General features: G+C 40.4%; 1 protein-coding gene across 4 annotated transcripts in view; it reads left to right on the top strand.

The window, feature by feature from the left end:
* Positions 1-1,824: 1,824 nt before the first annotated feature.
* LOC148022218 (beta-amylase 2, chloroplastic-like) overlaps positions 1,825-21,389 on the top strand; it is a 56,717-nt gene continuing 37,152 nt past the window's right edge. For 2 of the 4 annotated variants that reach the window (XR_015694472.1, XM_087697860.1), the window contains exons 1-3: positions 1,826-2,377; positions 2,572-3,058; positions 16,984-17,253. Coding sequence is in view for 3 of the 4 variants with exons in the window: in XM_087697860.1 (XP_087553986.1) it covers positions 2,735-3,058; positions 16,984-17,253 (594 nt within the window). In the remaining variant the exon portion in view is untranslated. Of the gene's footprint in view, positions 2,378-2,571; positions 3,059-16,976; positions 17,254-21,389 lie in introns of those variants that run through there. The other 2 variants (XM_087697861.1, XM_087697862.1) reach the window with 2 other exon arrangements.

Genomic DNA, 21,389 nt, shown 5'->3' with positions numbered 1-21,389 from the left:
AATTGATGTGTAGAGATAGCAGCAGTGGCGGAGGAAAGCATTGGAGGATAGCGAGTATTCGATTTATGGATTATATTTTGATAGGCGCCACGCCTATATTTTGTCATGCCTATTTATTGAGGCATCGATTATTTATTATTATTTTGTATGCGTATGGGCGCACGGTTATGTTATTTCTATTTGGACATTGTATTGGGCGTGCCATACTCTTTGGACACCGTCCATTAGCTTTATTCCTATTTTTGTGTAAAAGCAAACTCAAAAGCTAAAAGCTTGTTATTTTGTAATTTGGGCTATTATTTGAGCTTGAAGATGAAATATACATAAAATACATGCTTTGTGGAGCGCTCACACAAGGCATGGGGGGAGATTGCACCCAATTGGTCTCTTGCTCTTGTCCTTCATGCTTTTTACCTTGTCATTTGTGCAAAAAGTAGAGTTCCATTGTTCTTGGGGACCTTCTGGCATTCATTACGCGAGCGTACTGCATCCGATCTGCGCACCAGTGGAGGCTTGCGAATGTAGCAAAGAGGCCTTTGCTACCTGGCTTAAGGAAGAATACCAACAATACTTCCAATATACCTTGAGGCATACCCTAGATTACTATAGGACTTGTAAGCTTCCACTCCTCAAATGTAATTGAGTGGAGGGTGGATTGGAATGAAAAAGAATAAAAAGTGAGTCTAGGTGGGAAGACCCTAGCTAGCTTGATAGGGAAAGTTGTGTTAAGACCCCCAGTCGTAGTGCGATAGGCATTGATTAACTTGATAGAAAAGGCTGCATTAAAACCCCACTCGTGAGTCAAGCTGACATTAGCTTGATAGAATGAGATGTGTTTAAGACCTTGGAACAAGTCAATAAACACTACCCTTAGATTGCTGAGGACAGCAATCCATTGTGTGCGAGTGAATGTAAGGGCTCTATAACTATACCATGGTGTTGCTGCTAAAAACACCTATATAGGGAATAGTAGTGACTTTGAGCCCTACTTAGTTTCCACTCTACTTGTGATTCCCTATAACCAGTGGTGGTAAACCCTCATATGTGCGATATCGTGAGGGTGTAGTCTTGGGATGTACCTATGTTGTACCATTCCTTTCATTGAATAATATAAAAGTATACCTTGCTCTCACATATCATGTTATCCTTTTGTGCCGTGTTGAGTGAGTGATCGAGTGCAAATGCATTACAATCCCCCCCCCCCCCCCCTATAATAGAAAAAAAGCTCAATTTACATAGATCAATGTATAATTCTAAGGTATAGGTATAGTACTATTAGAGGCTTATAAATATTTGTGCTGCAAGAGAAGTGCATCACATGTACCCATGAAACTCAACCCACACTCAAATGAATTGGGCTACCATCCCATAAGCTAAGGTGTATTACTATTTTTGAGGATTTTTGCATGCGTATGTCGTTGAACCGGCAAATTTTAACTTGTGACTATGCCAACACATTCCCCCACCATGAATTGTGCTAGTTATTCTCACCTATTGAAATGTTATTTTCACCAACGGTAGTTTAATGAAAAATCATGAGAAGATAAATAAAAGTTGATAGCCAGTTCTCTTGAGATAGTTACAGAAACTTTGTTCTTTTAGTAGAGTTACAGACCATTGGACTGGTTTTCGATAAATGGGGGATGTGGCTTATATGTGCGAAGGAGTAAACTTAGCTAGTCAAATTCTAACTATGCCTCGTGGGAAAGGCTACTTTTTCCCACGAGATGACAGATCGTGTGGGAATCCATGTGAACACGAGCTAACCGGGGAGAGGGGTTGGGGTGGGGGGGAAGCAAATGGGGAAAGAGAAAAAGGGAAGTGCCGAGCGTGTGTGCGTGTGAGAGTGAGGGAGTTGGTGCGTGCGAGTGCGTGTGTGTTCTGCCCCGATGCCCACCATCCGCTGGCTTGCCTGCCTGCGCCTCCACCGACGATGATCATCCATAGCTTCCTCTCGCTTCGTCGTCTGCCGAATTTCCTGCATACCCAAGCACAGCTTTTTCCCTTATAGCTCCCCTGCTTCCATGTTCCTGGAGATTTTCAAGAGGTCCACCATTAAGCATGCCAGCAGATTTTCTCCTTTTTTGTCGAATTTCAACTTTCCCATAGACCACATCCGTCACGCTTGCAACTCGGTATCGTTTGATCTCTTCCATCCAGTGGGGAATTTCTGAATGAAAACTGAGAGCTCGCTGGTGCTGGAACCAGTGAGCGACGGAGCTTCCGTAATGCCTGTCTTAGTGAATTGAACAAACAATTTGCCATGTGATCTGCTGGAAATGCGGTGCAGAGTTGTGAACAGACAGCTCAAAGCAGATCTATGCATTACAAGAGCTGGAAATTTTGCGATGCCAGGACAGACCAGCGATTTTTGCAGGTGAGATGCTGCTGAATTTTCTGTGGGTCATTATTGAAACTTCTTGCAAATTGTGCAGCTGGCGTCTTACCCTCCTAGCACGAGCGTGCGTGCACACACACAGAGAGAGAGAGAGAGAGAGAGAGAGAGAGAGAGAGAGAGAGAGAGAGAGGTCTGTCATCCTTGATCTGACCTCAGGTGGCTCTTTCTTGCAGGGCGAGGTCTCAATTCTACCTAGTGTGGAAGTTTGTTTACCGTGGCCATTATCACCAGTAGGGTGGAAGTTAATAGAGCGTTATATTGTGTAAGACAACCTGCAGGAGGATTCCCAAACACAAAGGGTGTAATTTTTGACATGATTGGGTTCTTACAGTGGCAATGGGATTTGGGCATAGAAAAGTGGAGGCAGAGGCATGTGGTAGTGGAAGCAGTGGAGAGGCCGATGACAAAGTTGAAGTGGTCACAGATCCCATGGTTATTGAGCAGAAAGCAAGGAAGGAGAGGTCAAGAGAGAAGGAGAAGGAAAGAACAAAGCTTAGAGAAAGACACCGACGCTCCATTACATCTAACATTTTAGCTGGATTGAGACGTTATGGTAACTATAACTTACCAATCCGTGCAGATATCAATGATGTTATCAAAGCCCTTGCACGAGAAGCAGGATGGATGGTTGAAGCTGATGGAACAACTTACCGTGCAAAAGTTAGTTTAGCTGCCTATGCTTTTGGATCCTTGGTTATCTGGTTCAATGAAGATTGTTTTGTGGTCTCCTTATTTTCCTTTTCCCAAGTTTCATACGATTGCTTCTTTTGTATTCACAAAGATGGCAGGATGGGGTGATGTTTACTTAATCAAAGCATGGGTAGATCATGTTCATTAATCATTGAAGATTTTACCAAGTCAATGCAGATGTGATAACAACACTGCTTTTGGAGCAGTCGAAAGCTTGCCTTTGAACTTGTTAACCTGGCCAATAGTTACAACCATTTCTGTTTAATAAAGTAGTGGTTTTTTTTTCTGTTTGCATATCCTTCTGTGTCAAGGAGGTAAGTGGGAACTTGCCCGATCCCTTGCTTAATTTGAGTTGATATTGTTCTCGCTTTGTTATGGCTGTTGTTTCTTCCCTGACAAAGTCTTTGAGTGGGTTTCTTTATCTGGGCTGAGAGCCATTACTTGCTGGTGGAATGGGCTCAGCAAAGATAATAAAGAATTTCAAAGGAAACTTCACTCTGCTAATGGGTCCTTGCATGTGTGTAGCAGACTTTTATATTTCATATGAATCGTCTAGATCATAGGGTCCCATTTTGCTGTGCACAATGGCCCTGGTTTTCAATATGTGCATGCTATCAACTGTGCAGCAGATTATGTCATGTTTTGTCATCTGCCCAACAAAGGGCACCTTTTTAATATGATGACACTATCTTGTCTAAATCTAGCAAACTACTAACTTTTGGTGCAATCATGCCAGAAACTGCAGACAATTCCTGGAAGTATTCTATGGATGTAGTAATGGCTGCAATTGTAGTCGAGGACTAAGTGGTGTACTTAACACTGAAAACATGCAAATAATCTTATTGAAGAAGATGTCAAATGCAATAATTACTCAGCTTTTGACGAAGGTGTTAAAAGGAATTGCTGGTTGCACTTTTCGATCAAGCAAAGATAGAAAGGCCAGGTTTTTATACAAACAAGCATGATGAAAAGGCTAGAGACCTAAGCAGTCATATTTACTGATGCTGAATCTGTGCTATGAATGGCCTTATGAATCCCAAATGGCAAATGCCTTCTCAAGAGTCACCACTTGTTTGCTAGAAGTTTCACAAACACCTTTGTGATTGTGAAAAGCTTCTTCTGTCAAGCAACCACTCTTGTGAGTGGACTTGTGAGACCATTTTTGTGCAGATCACAAGAGCTAGACTGCCGTTGATGAAGTCAAAAGTGTTTTGATCTGATGAGCATGCAAGGCAAGCTTGTAGAAGAGGACCATTGTCACCAGGCCTGGCCATATTGGTGGAGTATAAGACTCCACTAGCATCACAGTTTTGTTCAAACTGGTCCATGGAGTTGCACATCTCCCCAGTCCCTCAGAATTTGTTTATCAACAAATTACATGTCACAATTCTGGTAGATTACAAAACAAGCATCGAGTATAGACACAGCAACATGTAGCAAGTGGGCTCAAAAAGTATGACCAATGAACATGATAGTTCAAAGTTGCAGGAGATGAACCAACTTCTCAAAATTGTCTATGAGCAGGTGTAGAATGTAAGGGCAGTGTCAAACTTCTGAAATGGGGAGGTCCAAAGTCCAAGTAGGCAGCCAAAATTCTGTTTTTTAGGCAGGGGTAATCCTGTGCCTCAACCCAAGTAGACTTTGCAAGCATAACTTTGCACATTGTGACTGGGTTCTTGAGAAGCATTGATTGTAAAAGTATGACCAGCTGAGATTTGCAATTTTGCATTAAATGCTGATGCAGTTTTCATCAGCCAGCCTTGCACCTATTTGCTGGGCTGTTGGTGTGCATGTCTCCATGTGTACCCTGATTGGAAACATCTGAGGATGTAGATTTTGCTTTCATCTTCAGTTCACTATGTTCCTTTGGGCTGTTGTGACTCATAGATGCAACAAGAAAGAGGATTGGTAGAAAGAGTAAAACAGCCTTTAGGAATTTGGGATCTTGGCCATTGTTGCATTTTATGCATCTTCTACCTGCTTAGCACAGGTGAACATGGTGGATCAGACCTGAAATAGTAGTCAGTGAAAGCAAACAATAACCAGAATGAAGATGCTTGGGCTCTAATACCATTTCAGATGAATGTGGAGCAACAGAAGCAAAAAGATGAAGGTGCTGTAAACAGAGAGAACTGAACAAAAGAACAAGGACACACGAACTCAGAAATAGAGAACAGAATTCATATACCAAAGCACAAGAGTATGTACAAAGGCATGGATTTTGGGCAACTAGCAGAGTGCTCTCTTTCTAGCAGGATGAAGGTTCTGTAAACAGAGAGAACTGAACAAAAGAACAAGGACACATGAACTCAGAAATAGATAACAGAATCCATATACCAAAGCACAAGAGTATGTACAATGGCATGGACTTTGGGCAACTAGCAGAGTGCTCTCTTAAAAAAAAAAAAAAAAGCAGAGTGCTCTCTCTCTCTCTCTCTCCAGCAGGATGCTTTTTTTTGGATATATCAGATGAACTGAATCCATACACCAAAGCACAAGAGTATGTACAAAGACATGGACTTTGGGCAAGTAGCAGAGTGCTCTCTCTCTCTCTCTCTCTCTCTCTCTCTCTCAGGATGCTTTGTGGATTTATCAGATCATTACCAACAAGGAGAAGATGTGGCCTTTAAATAGGCAAAAATAAAGCAAAATAATGATCAGGTTGGCCAGCCATTAATGAGGCCATAAATGCAGGTCAGCAGGCTGAAATATGCAGTTCTCACATAAATGCAATGCATTCAAATACAAGTACAACCATAATATGTACAATGCAAAGCTGTGATGATGACATATTCATATTTGATTGTATGTTAGGGTTTGTAGTGGAAGAAGGAATGAAGTCATGAATGTAGAATCTGTGGGATCTCCATAGATGGAAAAGCAAGGTACACGTACAAGATGGCAGCCCCTAGTGAGTCTAATGTGCATGTGAGTGGGTACGTTGTTGAGAGCGAGTGAGTGCTACATGGACTAAAAGTGTCAAAGCTCCTTAATGTCCCCGAATTGGCTCACTAAGAGGGCCTACAATTAACATGTGTGTGCAATCATATGAGTAAATTGTAAACCATACAATCAAGTCATGTCTGATCAGGTTCTTGAATACTTTTCTACAACTTTTATCTAGGCACTTTGTACCATTTAAATAGATTCATTGGAGAAATGTTCCAAATGGTCTCAAAATTAATTAGACTTTAGATTGAACTTTAGACACCCACTCAGATTAGAGTAGTATAGTAAGGTCTAACTTTAAGTTTACTGAAAACACAAGCTGGTAGTGATTGACTAAGCTGCTTGATGGCCTAGGATGACATATGGCCTAGCCCAAGTACAACACAAATCTAGTTGTTTTTGATTAGGTCTATCCAAACATGTCCATGTGGCCCAAATGCTAGTGGATACACATGGTGTATTGTTCTTCAGGAAAAAGTTGAAGCATTTGGCAACTTCAAACAATGGCATGAGATTGTAGAGTTTGAAAGTGGCAAGAAGGTGAAGTAACCCTACCATGATTGAGGAGAAGAGTTCACTTTCCAAGAGTTCAAGGAGTCTGACAAGGAGATTGAAGCTAAATACCAACTTAAGAAGGTAATCTACACACCAAAATAAAATGAAGCAATGTAGATGTATTATCACTGAGATCATGCGATTCATACTAAAGGTGAAAAGATGAGTAAAAGTTTTTGATTGAATTAGACAATGGTGTACATCTTTGATTGGAGTGATTCAAATATGAATTAGACAATGGTGTACAACCTCAATTGGAGTGGGTCAAATAAGCACTCAAAGGTAGAGCCTCTTAGGAGGCTTGCTATACTAAGAAGCCCTTTGTTGCACATTTGAATATGTTTGAATACGGTTATTATGTTTATTTTCTAGATAAGGAAAGGAGCAAGCTTGTAACCAAGAAAGAGGAGCTCATCTTTTTTGGCATGACTATAGTTGTATGTTTATGGGGCAAAGAAGATGATTGATAGTCGGGATGATGCCATAGTAAAACAATATGTAGTAGAGGAGAGAGGCTATATCACGTTATCATGGACTGAAGGAATTAATTACCTAGTGCCTCTAGAGTCTATCGACCACCAAAATTTCTATCAAGAAGGAATTAGAGATTTGAAATTATGAAGTTTTAGTTTCTCAAGCATTTTATACACAGTATGTTTAGGGGATACTAAAATGGTATGGTTGCAACACTTTCATTTTCTCCCTTGTTTTATCTTGTGGTGTGATATGAATACAAACCACTCACTTTTGTTTATCCTCTATTCCTCAGTGGTTAGCGGAGTGTGCCTTTGTGGAGAGTCTCTCTCTCTCTCTACTCCATTTTTGCTTGCCTCCATTTTCTTTTTTGTATTCTTTTTTTTCTTTGCTTTGCCTTCATTTTATAATTTTTATCTCATGCCTTTTTTTTTTCTTCTTTTTCTTCAATAAGTGCAGAACAATATTGCAAGATATGATAGAAAAAGATAGTGAGAGCAATAAGCAACATAAAATACGAGTGGAAAGGTCATTGAGCCGAGGTATTACATACGTGGGTTAACGAGGGAAAGGGTATCTATAGAGACTCAATAAGAGCCCTTAAAGGAAACTTGGGCAAAATATGGATGCATAGTCATATGATGGATGGTCTGATTCAAAAGAGTAATGTGTATAATATCTTGGTGTGTTTATGCAAGGACAGAATGCTCATTAAGGCCATAGGTGTCTCTACCACAGGTCTTACTATAATGGGAACACTTCTTTGGAGCCACATGCAAGAAGGTCATCATGGATCTAGAAGTCCAAAATGTAGTGCAAGTGGTCTTAGATAATGATAGTAATTATGTAGCTATGGGATGTATGTTTGAAGGTGAATTTTGAGCATCACATGGACTTCATGTGCTTTACATTGCCTTGACCTACTGATTGAAGATATTGGGGAAAGATATATTGGGTGGGTAACATTTTTAAGACGACAAGAAGTATGGTGAGATTTGTGAAAAAGAGGCTTACAATCACTAGTATATTGTGGGACAAAAGTGCTCTTGAGCTTCTTAAGCCTAATATAGTGTAGATAGTTACAAATAATGATAGTAATTGTATGGGTATGGGACATATGCTTGAAGATGAATTTTCTAGCATCACGTGGATTCTTTGAATTTGACAATTCCTTGACTTGCATATTGAAGATGCTTGAAATATATCTTGGATGAGTAACACTTTTGAGACAAGACGAAGTATGGTGAGGTTTGTGAAGAAGTCAAAAGTCCACTAGCATGTTCGGGCCAATAGCACTCTTTAGCTTCTTAAAGTTTTTTGCTACCAAACTTGCATACATGTTCATTCTACTAGAGACACTTGTACAGGTTCATCTAGATTCCATATGGTCTATTTCATGCCACGGTGGCTCACATGGAATGAAAGAGTCTCTCCAAAGGTTTTCCCATTTAGATGCAATGTCTTGGATGAGAGACGGTGGCTGGAGGCCGAGGCATTGGTGAAGATTCTCTACGTTGCCTTACACATCACCAACATGGAGGGGAGTACTTTAGGGCTTCTGTATGACTACATGGATAAAATTAGGGAAGCCTTACTTCAAAATAGCTTCTTATTTGCAATCAAGCTACATTGTTCACATCACTTGATGTATTTTTTTCATTTACTTGGTGTTTAACTTTTACTCATAGCTCATTGTTCTTTTGTCAAACTTGTTTGCATGGTCCATGATCCATCAACCTTAAGAGTTGATGGGATTTGTATAGTGTGAAAGACGCGATGGGATTGGTTTTATCCATGCTATCTACGCATGTATTGTATCCTCTTTGGTGCAATGAGTAGTAGTATTGTAATGATAGCTCAAGGAGGGCTCATGGAGTATATGCAATGAAACACAAGTTCATGGTATGGGACACAAGCGCTTGGGATGTGGTTGTAACATAGTTTGCTACTAGCTCCTAGGCTCGAGGGTTAGTTTTTTTGGCTCTATGGTTGGAAGGTGAGTCTGATGTTCATTCTTTTTATGTTTCTCATTGTGGGTATGGCTTGCACTTTCCTTTTTATGTTCTTTGTTGTAGGTATGCTACATTCTTGTGTGAGAGTGCACAATGTAAGAGACATGAACATGGAGAGAAGAGAATGAAGTGATAATCTGCACCATAGTTTTTATTAGACATGTCTAATTTGCCAATTAGACGTCTGAAAAACATATGAAAATAGGGGTATAAAATCTTGTTTCATACTTGACATACTTTTTGGGGGGAAAAAATGGGCTGGAAAGAACAGTAAATATTACAATTTTGCCAAAAAGGTTGTTACTTGGCAAGAAACATAAAAAACACTTGATGATTTTACCTAGGAAGGTGTCGTCTTGCTGTTGCCTGCCTTTTCCCTGCCCCAAAACGTGGAAAACTTGCTCATGGACTGTGCAACAGGTTGATTCAGCCATCAACCTTGATATTGACTGCCCCAAAGTCGAAGAGTAAGCTTTTTCTTAGTGTTGTTCCCCCCTCTCATCTTTTACATGTGCTCTCTCTCTCTCTCTCTCTCTCTCTCTCTCTCTCTCGCCCACACTTTTTTTTTCTCACGTGTCTTGACTCTCAAGTCTGAGTGGCTGATTACTATTGCAAATTTCTTGGACTGAAGTCTGCAATTTCTGAATTTTTTAGCAATTTCAGACATTAACAACCATTTAACTCTCAAATTGTTGAGAAACACTCTTTTTCCCTTTAGTATTAGCTTAGGGATCTCTGAAATCTGTGATTATAAGTCTGAAATTTTCAGAAAATTTTGACATTAACAGCCACTAAACTCTCAAATCCTTGAGAAAACACTCTTTCCCCATTAATGTTGGCTTAAAAATCGTTTAAATTTCTGATTTTACAGCTGAAATTGACATTTTAGCAAGCTAAATTAGTCGTAATGTCTTCATTTGACAAAGCTTCATCCTCATTCTTTTGCTTCAAGCTGACACAAATGGAAAAAAAAGAAAAAAGTGAAATGGGAATTTGCAACAACTGTGAAGTAATGTGGAAGGGGGCAATTTACATGCAAGTGTTGTCAAAAAATAGGTATGCTTTGACACCATGTCCAAAAAATGACTAAGAGACTCAGAGATATAGTAGGGTTTGTAGGGAGAAGAGACACTGAGTGTACGGCAAACATTGAGAGAGAAGAGAAACTTAGAAATACAAGAATATGGTGATGATGCACTGAATCATGCGATGAGAAGAAAAGCTAATACAGTGGAGTCGAAGCTCAAAAGATGACTACACTATCTTGTTTGACTTAGGTGTCAACACCTCTGGGGAATCTTCATAGTGAAGGGAGTGAAACATAGTCCTTTGGGCAGAGGGCTATCGAAGTAATCACTACAAGGTGAAGGACACTTATTGAGGGAGTGAACCACAGTCCTTTGATGCCCTCGGAGATGAGGAAGATGATCACCGGTTGTCGAGGGAGCTAACTGTAGTCCTTAGATTCCGGAAAGTGGAATGGTTGCAAAATGTAGATGTTGACAGCCTAGATGCTGACGCCAAGAGTGTGGATACTAATGCCATGTGAAAGGAGTGATGGGAGTTTGCAAACGCAAACACCAGTAGTCTATGTGATGACACTAGTGGTTGAAGAACCCCCAAATTTGCCGAACGTAGCAGCCAAGATGATGCTAGGAGTGGGAGGGGTGATGCTTGATGGTGGAGATCCTCTAGGAGTGCAAACGCAAGCCTGTAGCTGGACGCAAGGGTGTGGATGCTGTCCTTAGGTAGAGGAGTGAAGTTGCAAGCAGACTGATGATGATGCCAGCAGGGTGGAGCCTCCAAACACAAGTCTTGATGATGGGAACAAGGCACTTGAAGCTGAAGAGGAAGAGTGACCACGAACTGTGATATCCTCCTGTAGGGGCATAGGAGCAATGGAGTAGTGAGGGAAGAGTGTTAGAGTGACGAAGAAAGAGGGGACTGACCTATTTATAGGTATAAGTTGTTGAGGGTGGCGCACCACTAAGTGGATGCCCATTGAAAAAGTGACGAGAATGTAGACACCAGCCCTTTTTGGGGCTGTTAGTGCGAAACCCTAAATGAAGTGTGGAAACTGAAGAAGTGGTTTCTCAAAAGTGCAAGTGGTGTTAGCACACTTGGGATTCTAGTTTTCATTCGGCTTGTTAGCTTACTTACTTAATCTAGTATAGGATACTAGATTTAGATACATATTTACAATTAAAATTAGGGTAACATATGATTTAGCCCCAAGGTGTAAATCATACTCCAACCATTCTTTCATACCCGTTTGTGAATGACGTATGATTGGTGTATGAAAAAACTATGATTTTCATTGAATTTGAATGGAAGGTTGAATACAATGGCAGAACGATCAATCCCTACACATAGCCCAAGGCATCAATGAGGGCACCAGATCAGGCTGACAATAATGGGTTCATTGGAGGCAGAGAATATTATAGAGAAGAAAGATGAATGAAGTTGCCAAGTGGGGGTTTGCTATAAATAGCCGAAAAATGCCAGGTCTTACTACCCTAATTAGTGGGTGAAAATCATGCAGTAGTTGGCCATATTTAATATTGGCCGACTAGCCGCTTGGCAAAATGAAAGTTTTGGTGCGAACTCCAAGAACTAGCCACCCATTGTTTGGCATAAAAAATAGGGTGCCCAACCACTTAAAAAGAAATGTAGATGGCTGATATGAGTGTGAACTCATTGAAACCTCATTGAAAAAGAATGCACACAACAGAATGGATTGAAACAGTCAGAGCTCCTTTGTCTGTTAAGACTTTGGTGTAGCTCAACCAAGAGATGATAGACTAATAAAATATAGGCTAACACCTTGGACGTTTGGATGGGTGCTAGTAGCATTGGTCATAGTAGCTAGAAAGTAACGTAGTGTACTCACACTAGGGGCACTTAGGATTAGGGCAACTGAGTCTATTTATAGGACTTAAGGTCCTATTGTGCACATCGTTGTGTGATCACTCTTGGACTCTAGGCCCATAAGTTGGCATTTCCATACATTGGGACAAAGTGGGTTGGCGATATCTAATACAACATGGTTTTTAGTATCTTGAGAGCTAAAATGTTGATTCTTGCCTAACCTCATTGTCTTGAATTTGAATAGAAATGCATCGCCATGCGTGTCCTTCCACAAGGTCGCAATTGAGGTCCTTGTGAGAGGAATTGGAGATACATGGGCTTTCTCCCAAAAAAAACAGACAAGCTCAAAATGACATAGTTGGAGTGCCTAGTGTTTTGTCACTGTAACCTTTAGCTTCTCAAAAGGCATCTTTATCGCATGAGCCTTCATAGGTAAATGTGGACAAAATTGATATTGAGAAAGTGCACGACATTCCACAGATTCCAAAAGGGAAGGGTGTCATGATCTATCTACTCCATGCTTTACGAGGAGTTATCAAGACCAGTCCATGACACCCTTGGGCAAAGGAGGTCTAGAGTAGGGACTGCATGTACAACAAAGCCAAAGCTAGATTTAGTCGTTGCTTCATCATCCTCTTAGTTAGGGAGAAAGTCCCTTGATGAGGAGATGGAGCAAGGGTCCTCATATGATGTGTAGACATGAATGCCATTGTCTATGACACATTGTTTTTTGATGAGATGATGTGTCTTGGACTTGCCAATTAGTATTATTAGTTTTCTTAACATAATAGATTTGGGATTTATTATTTGGTAGTAAGCATGATTTACTCCTCATATTTTGATGGCATCATGGTTTATGTCACATGGTCCATGGTCTATGCTAGTATGTATCTTCTATGCAGATCGCAGCCTTGTTAGTTGCTGAGTCCTTATTGTTAGTTTGATGTTCTTCAATCTTGTAATGCTCATGTGCATGAAGGCTTGAAGTTTTGTATAAAATTTGAGCAAATGGTGTTGTGTGCATGGATAAATTGAAGGATCTATGTATGGTTAATGCTAAATCTGAAACTTTTACCCTATTTCCATTCAGTCAAATCTTCGAAACTTTGTTTCTTGCCATTTTGAAATTTGGAGGTGTTAGCATGCCCTACTTTGTCAGTTTGTCATCTCCTACTTGTGAGCCTTAGTCCAGAGTTTGACAAGGATATTGGAGCTTTGACTATGTTTGTCATTCATTTTCAGTGTGCATTTTCTGCCTGCTCAGCCCTGTTTGGCTGTGATCAGCCCTAAGGAGTGCCAGGTCAACTCTGTGCTGCCACATCAGCATTTTTGTTGACTGGACTAGCAGTTGGACTGCATTTAATGCAGTCGGCCAGCACCAGTCAGCCAGATTTGGCTATTTTTTGCTATATATAGAAGGCGGCTAGCTGGGACAGATTATTTACTTCTTTGTCTTGCAAGTGCACTCTTCGACTTGGTTGTTCTTCTTCATCTACTACGAGGACTGCTGGCTCCACATTCTGTCTCTGTTACCATCTTTGGTGTTGTCATTAAATTTTCCAGCCTGATCTGGTGCCCTTATTGACGCTTTGGGCTGCATGCAAGGACTGTTTAGTCCTCAATTGCATTCAGCATTTGTTTCAGATTCAATGTATATTTCTCTTCTTTTTCCTACTATCTTTTCTCTTCTCCTTTTCTCTCTGTGTCCATGTTCCTCTTTTGTTGCGCACTCACATGGTATCATTGTGTAAGTGAGGACATAGAGGTTTTCTTCAGAGAAGGCCACCTTGCTGCTGAAAATTCAAAATTTAGCGTGTCTGCAGAAAACACACTTCTTTTTTTTGCATTTAATAGGTGCCTTCAACAAAGATGGGACAACAAGTGTTTCTTTGCAAGTGTAGCTGCTTATTCTCTCCGTTCCAGCTCTTCTTCAGCCAAATGCAGTAGATTTAGTGTATTTGCAGGTTTAGATACATGGAATATCACCAGCTCCAAGGCTTTTGATGACTCAGATGAGGAGTCTATCTCTACTCCCTTTGAGAGACAACATGATCATCATGAATTGGAGATTGGAGCCTTGTTATGAATGGGAACCTCTTTTAATTGATCACATCGATTGGAGCAGCCCTCTCCTTTGTCTCTTCATATCTCCCATAGGGCCCTCTCTTGATTGATCACATTGATCGTAGTAGGCCTTTCCTCCTGGGTCGTCCTTTTGGCCCTCGGATGCCTATGATGGCACCTTTTGTTTAGGCGCCTGTTCTTCCTTTGCTCCCCAAAGAAGATTGTTTGGATAGATCATATTACTCCCTTTGGTCTTGCAAAGTGGAGTGTATTTTGGACAGCTTTTATTGTTGGGGTTTTTGTCACTACCCTTATTCCTTTGCCTGTGGAGGATTCCACTATTGCCTCATCTATGGATTGTGTAGCCCTTTGGGATAGGCTCAAATTTTGAGCCCGGTCTTTTCTCCTTATGAGCCCTAAGGATTGTGTCCTTGTTCATGTTCGTAGGTTAAAGAAGGCAGTAGAAGTGTGGACAAAACTTGGTTCTTTGTATCAAAAGATTGTTGCCCATGGGATCACCTTGGAAAAGAAACTTTGGATGCTCACCATTGAAGACTCCTCTTTCATGAAGGATCACATCAATAAACAGGAGGATATCAGGGATGAGCTTGCATCTCTTGAGAGGATGATATCTTCGGAGGACATGGCGATGATTCTTTTGACTCAGCTGTCATCTTAAAAGTACAATGTGTTCTACACTAGCCTTCTTATGGTCATCTCCTGGTTGTGAGCCTTAGTTAGAGTTTGATAGGGATATTGGAGCTCTGACTATGTTTGTCATTCATTTTTTGTGTGCATTTTTTGCTTGCTCAGCCCCGTTTTTGTGATCAGCCTTGAGGGGTCCCTGTCAGCTCTGCACTGTGACATCAGCATTTTTGCTGACTAGACTGGTAGTTGGACTGCATTTAATGCAGTTGGCCAGCTGGTCAGTTGGTTGGCCAAATTTGGCCATTTCCTGCTATGTATAGCAGCTGGCTGGCTGGGGCAGATTATTCACTTCTTTGTCTTGCAGGTGCACTCTCCAACTGGCTGTCCTTCTTTGTCAACTGCAAGGATCGCTAGCTGCACACTCTGGCTTTGTTACTATCACGGTTTCCATCACCATCTCTTGTTTTGTCGTAATTTTCTGTCATAATTTTTTCTAGTATTTGATGCCCTCGTTGGCGCTTTGGGCTGCATGCAGGGACTGAGCAGTCCTCCATTGTATTCAGCATTAATTTTAGTTTCAATGCAGATTTCACTTCTCTTCATCCTAGCTTTTCTCTTCTCCTTTTCTCTTCGTGTTTGTGATTCTCTTCCACTGTGCACTCTCACAGGTGGAACTGTGAAGCATAATACTTGCATTTGTGCTACAAGGTAGACCACTTCCCAAGTAGCTCTTTGATTAGAAGAATCCATCTTTGATTGAGGAGAAGCTGCTTGTTGTAGAGAAGGGATTTTGAAGGTGGTTGTGTAAGACAGTGTGATAGGAAATGCTAGAATGGGTCCCTGGAGTGATAATGGCATTCACGCTCAAATGTAAGAAGGTTGGTGAGTATGATGCTTACATGTCCCTCCATCATTAGAGACCTTGCACACCATTTTGCTGGATAAGGAGAAGTGCCTTGTTGAGCAATCAGTAGTGACTAGAAAGAGTCTATGGGCTAAAATGGAGTCTCCTTGATTGTTGATGGTGGGAGCGACACATTTAGGCAATCCATTCATAGCATGGTCCCTTATTTCCATGGGGAGATGTAATTTTTGTCTTCACATGATGTATCAGGGATAGGAAACTCAACAAATGTACTTGCATTAGAGTGGGTCACCTGTATTGAGCTTATTGGCCTAGAACATATTGTGGGCTTTGTTGCAGATGGAGAACTTGCAAACAGAGTAGCAAGTGCTATCATACAGGGATACTTTCCGTATGCCATTGTGTCATATTGTATGGCATATTGCTTAGATAACTTGTTGAATAATATTGGTAACCTCTTATGGATGGCACCTGTCATAGAGTAAGGAGCTCAAATGGTCAGTTTTGTCTTGAATGGCTGATTTTTTGGCCATCAATTCTCTCTGAGATCGAAGAGGATGCTTTTAAAATACTCTAACACTAGGTTTGCCTTTAACTTCTTGATGCTATGTAGATTGAGGGAATGCAATGGTGCCTTGAGACAGTTGTTTCTTAGTGATGAGTTCACCTCATCACCATTGGTAGATACATCTACAAGTATCTTATACTCGGAAAAAGCAAATAGCTCTTATTTTTGGAATGATGTGAAGTGGATAGATGCTATGATATGTCCTCTTGTGCATTTGTTGAGAGCCATGGATGCTATGCAATCTTGCATTGGCAAGGTATATAATATTGTACATACACTATTAATAAAATATTTAAAACATTTTTAAATGAGCTGTTAATGTCCTTCCCATCCCCTTGTTCCCATTCCTTGGGTTTAGCATCCCTATGGGCTGTCACTATTCCCGTCCCCATTCTCCGTTCCCATTCCCTATTTCATGTTTCTATGGTGTAAGATCTGCATTTACACAAGAAGCATGAGCAGAGATTCACATGTCTGGCATGGAAAGGAAAACAAAGGATACTTAGATTATGATGGCATGAGGGAAATTACCCTTTAGTCAGAGCATAATTTAAGAAACAAATTGAGCTCTTTGTGAGAACAAATAATTCTGAACAGGCTGCAATTGAGATTATCATTCACACATATATATTTGGATAGGGTGTGTATGCAGAATATATATGGGACTCAAGCACAATATTTCATTTGCATGCAAGGGATCTTTTTTGTCCTGCATTCCCAAATCAGTCGTATGTCTACACTGTTTCCTGGCATAATGAATGCCTTGATTATCAATGTAGTTTGTACTTGTATTCGTTTTTCTATTTTTATCTTGCTGTCAAATTAGTTTGATATTGTTTGTGTTTTTTGTTGGCCTTTCTTTAATTTTGCATGCTTTTGTTTAAGCTTGTAGGTTCTTCAGCAATGGGGTTCTTCACCAGCCAGTGGCAGCATGTTTTGTGCTGGACAGCTGAACTGTTCACCAAAACCACCCATATCTGACCTCAGTGACTGTGATTTGAAGCCAGCTGAGCTGGTTCGAATGAAAGATAATGCCACAAGTAAATCTCAATGTCAACTCAACACGAAAACGAGTCCATATCTTCTTTCTACTGGCTTTGACAGGACATCTGGTGACTATAGAGCAAGTGTGAGCAGTAAGAGCTTGCTTCAAGGAGACCAGGTGTGTTTAGTGCTCTTCTGGATGAATAATCAAAGCTTTTTCCAACCTTTAATATGTATTACCATCAATGCCCTGACAAAGGGGGAAATTTAGATATTACATCACAGATTGCCTTCAATATCTCTGTACTGATATGTTTAATAGTTTGTGTGACACAGATGTAGTAGAAACATCATCATTTGAACATCATCAAGATTCAAGTGACATTCAACATTTAAGAAACCTTTCACACGAGAAACAATGAGTTAAGCTGAATGAACAACATCAAAAGGACACTTTTCCACACTTCTGTTTTTGTTTTGTGATACAGATGGGTTGCTCAAAGTTTGCCTTGCCTGCTCTGTGGTGCTTCTAAGATCAAATTGAGATTTTGTGAAAGCTGTTTGCCATCTGCTCCACAATTTATCTAGGGGACTTCTCTACCAGCTAAAACTAGGACTCCTATCTGTGTGTGTGGATTAGAACTTTCAAGCAAATGTGTTGCTACTGCATGAATACAAGTAAACATAAGGGGAAGGCAACTCTCAATCTATCAGGTTGCTATTGATGGACATCATAAAGATAGTAGGATGATTAAGCACATCATGCGATTTATTGGCTTTATGCTATATTAGGCAGAAGCCTGTCTATACCTTGGGTATTTAGTAAATCACATGTCAACTAAGCACTTCGGTTTGAGGAGCTCTACTTACCCCCTTCAGGATGAAATCTCGTAAGAGAAAAGGAAGCTTTTTATGGCTTGGGATAAGATTGCTAATCAACTTGTTCTCATTCATTTTGATGCAAGGGCTACAAATCATTATATCCATCCTTGGATTGTTGAAGCTCTACATCTACCAAAGGAGAGGTTTGAAATACTAGAAATGTCAATTGCTGCTTTTCCAGGAATGGAGTTTGTAGTTACTCCCATTGTTGGGAAACTACCAATTGAGATAAGAGACTATGTAGATCATGAGAGTTTTGTGGAACCAGCCTTTCTTCTTGGAATGAGTGGTGATAACCTGATTTAAGAGTTAATTACAGCAATAAATAAATGCAGATAAAATGAAATACACACTTTACCATAACATTCGTGGATAGTAGACTCCTTGTTGGCCCCAAAACTGACGCCCCTTGTAGTATTTCTTTAGTTTGCATTCAATTGAAAGGAGTACAACTTGAGATTCTTCAATCTCTTGCTGCTGACCAATTGCTCTTGTTATCACAAATGACCAGTAAGCCTTTTGGGTCATTTGCCCCTTGATTCACCCAGGACTTTTTCTCCAATTTGACTCTTGGCTGGCCAAATGTTGCCCCAAATCAATTCGGGATGGGTTGGCTTCTGAAATCCCTTGATAATCTTCAATTATCAGCTGCTGATTTCAGTCCCTTGAGCCTTCAATCTCTGGCACGGATCCCAAGGTGGCTGCTAAACCCTAATTTCTGCTGTAAATTAGGTTTTACTGCAGAAATTACAGATCAGCCCACCAAAAATGGCTGAGCATAGGCTGAAGGAGATGAGAGAATGCTGTAGAGAGAGAAAATTCTGAGATTTCTTGCGAAGAACTGATCAAAATCTGCTGCTGCCCTGCTGTACCAGCCCCCAAACAGATGCACCAACAACAATAGGAGCATCAAAGACTGCGATCTTCATGGGAAAGTGGATCAGCAGCAATTGCCAGCTTCCCAAGGTCAAGAATATGCAATCTCCATCACCAAAATGGTTTCCAATGGTTGGGAAATAGCCCCAAAAGCTGGCAGGAATAGTCCAACACCTCTTCCCAACAGCTCCAAAATGAAAAAACGAGATTTCCCTCTCCCTTCAGCCCTATTTAGCCTTTCCCCCACTTGCATGGGAAAGTTTTGCCAAGTGGCAGCTTTCTTAATCCATTTTTAGCAATTTCCAGTCATTTAATTAATTTTCAAAATTAATTAATTTTGAAAATTAATTTAGCCCTTAATCCATGCCCAAGAAATTGACCTTGCCCATTCAAAAATTAATTGGCTAGGCCATTTGCAACCCAAAGTGGTCCCATGCATTAATTGACCCTTGGATACGCATTAATCCATTAATTAATGCCTAGGCCCTAGTGTCACCATTGACACTTAATGGCTAATAATGGTCCTAGGGGCAAACTGACACCATAGTTCACCTAAGAACCTAACAAGTATAACTTGTTACAACTTTTGCCTTTGACACCCAACTTTTTCCTAGGGTCCTTGGGCCTTCAACTGTAAAAAAACGTAGCTTGCACCTCACATGTGCAATACATGTGCATCTTTTAATTGCACATTTGATTAATCCTTTAATCAAATGTCAATTAAACATAAGCAAAGCATCAAATTTTCACGTCCTCGTGACAGTTTTGTCATAGGAGACTTGTTATAATAGATATGTTAGTTCATGTTTGAGTATGTGCATGTCAGTGGGCTAGGGCAGATATTATCTTGATTATTTAGGCATTTTTCTTGGTATTATTTTTACTTATTTATTCTGGCTTCTCCTCCACCGTCATTGATCATTCATTCACTTGATTGGTTCTGGTGGAGGGAAAGGAGCGGGTGCTAGTGCCTTCATATCCAATGACTCACATTATGGATTCCATTTCCCAAGTATCTATTTGCTTTTGAGTTCATTGTGCAGTGTTTTTTTTCTTTTGCAGTGTTTCTTTTTCTCTTTCCTTTGTCTCTTGTGTTTAGTAGTCTGTCTATTACAACAGTTTTCCACACGCTTCCATCACTGCATCCACTTTTGACATGGTATCGGATTGTAGGATCATTGTTCTTAATGTTATTTTACAATGTTTTAGGTTTGAGTTTTGACTTTTCGTTTGTTGATTGGACTTGTTTTGATTGCTGCGACTGATTTACAGCCTGAGCAACAATCTTTTGATTACTTTCGGCCTATTTCCTCAACATTTTGTAGATTGTCATTTTCGTTTTCAACTTTTTTGGGCCTATTTCAGGGCTGCGGACCTGTTATTGACCCTTCCAGATTTGCATTTTGGTGTTTGCTGCTTGTGTTTTACTGATCAACCCCTGTGTTTTGGCTTTTTGCTCCTGTGCAAAGTTGGGTGAAATTATTTTCAGGCTAATTTGGTTATTTTTGGTCCATCTTTTATTTGTGTGATACACTGCTCAACTTTAAAGAGGCCCATATAATATCATAGGTGTAGATGGAGGCACCGGGACACCATAGCCTTGTCCAAATGTTGGCTAGGGCACAATAGAATGACCGGATGGTCCACTAGGTAATGCCATAGAAGCAAACTATGATACCAAATGATCCACACTTGAGTATGTCTAGGATGCACTCCCAGAGGGATAACCTGAAAGTGTATGTGTGAGAGGTCGAGCCTTCACCATATGTACATCACTTGGAAACGGGTATGTAGAGGTTCAAAAGGCTGTGCCTAAATGTGCAAAACCCCTTGGTGGGTGGATAATGTGGTGCACTTAATGGAAGCGGAAAGGAAGGTGCAACGGAAGATGAGGGAGGGATGGGTGGGAACCCAAATGGGTTTGTGATGGATGTTGTGGGAAACATGATTTGTTCCTTTTGTCCATTGAATGCATTAGATAAAGATGCATCTACTCCAAAATTGACCACCAGAAATAAAGTCATTTGAAGGAAAAAGAAAGGACAGAATACTTACAAGTCTTTCTTTTAGCTTCTTACCTAGTTTTGAGTTAATAAAGAAATACACGTCTTTCTCATTGCTCACAAACCGAAGTTTGTTTTGAAGAGCTCCTTCTTGTCGAGCATCCCTCGATCCAATGAAAAGTACATAATTAGTTGGCATAGAATTTGAAATAATAGAGTTCATACTTGGCATTGGAGAAAAGTAGTATCGTGGAAGCGATGAGTTTAGTTCCATTTGCGGATGGCTGGTTGGTAGTGGGGATTTCAAAGGTTCTACAAGATCATTAGTTCTATGCACTGAATCTAAAAGAAAAAACTTAGGCTTACCTTCAACCTCCTACTGAGCTCTATGCATAAGGATGAGTCGTAGGCATGTATGAAACTCTACCTTGTGAGATGCTTCTTGTGCTAGTCAAGAATGCGAAGGCATATCCACCAAGGTAGCGGTTTACATGACATGAAATTGAACACACTAGTGAAGTAGTGATTGATGTCAAATGGGCAGAGATTTCAA

The sequence above is a fragment of the Lygodium microphyllum genome, chromosome 17 (genome assembly GCF_053477565.2).
Source record: "Lygodium microphyllum isolate KBCC chromosome 17, Lygodium_microphyllum_v1.1.10, whole genome shotgun sequence".
NCBI classification, from domain to species: domain Eukaryota; kingdom Viridiplantae; phylum Streptophyta; class Polypodiopsida; order Schizaeales; family Lygodiaceae; genus Lygodium; species Lygodium microphyllum.
Note: the sequence above shows the minus strand (reverse complement) of the source record. Positions and strands in the feature narration are given on the sequence as shown.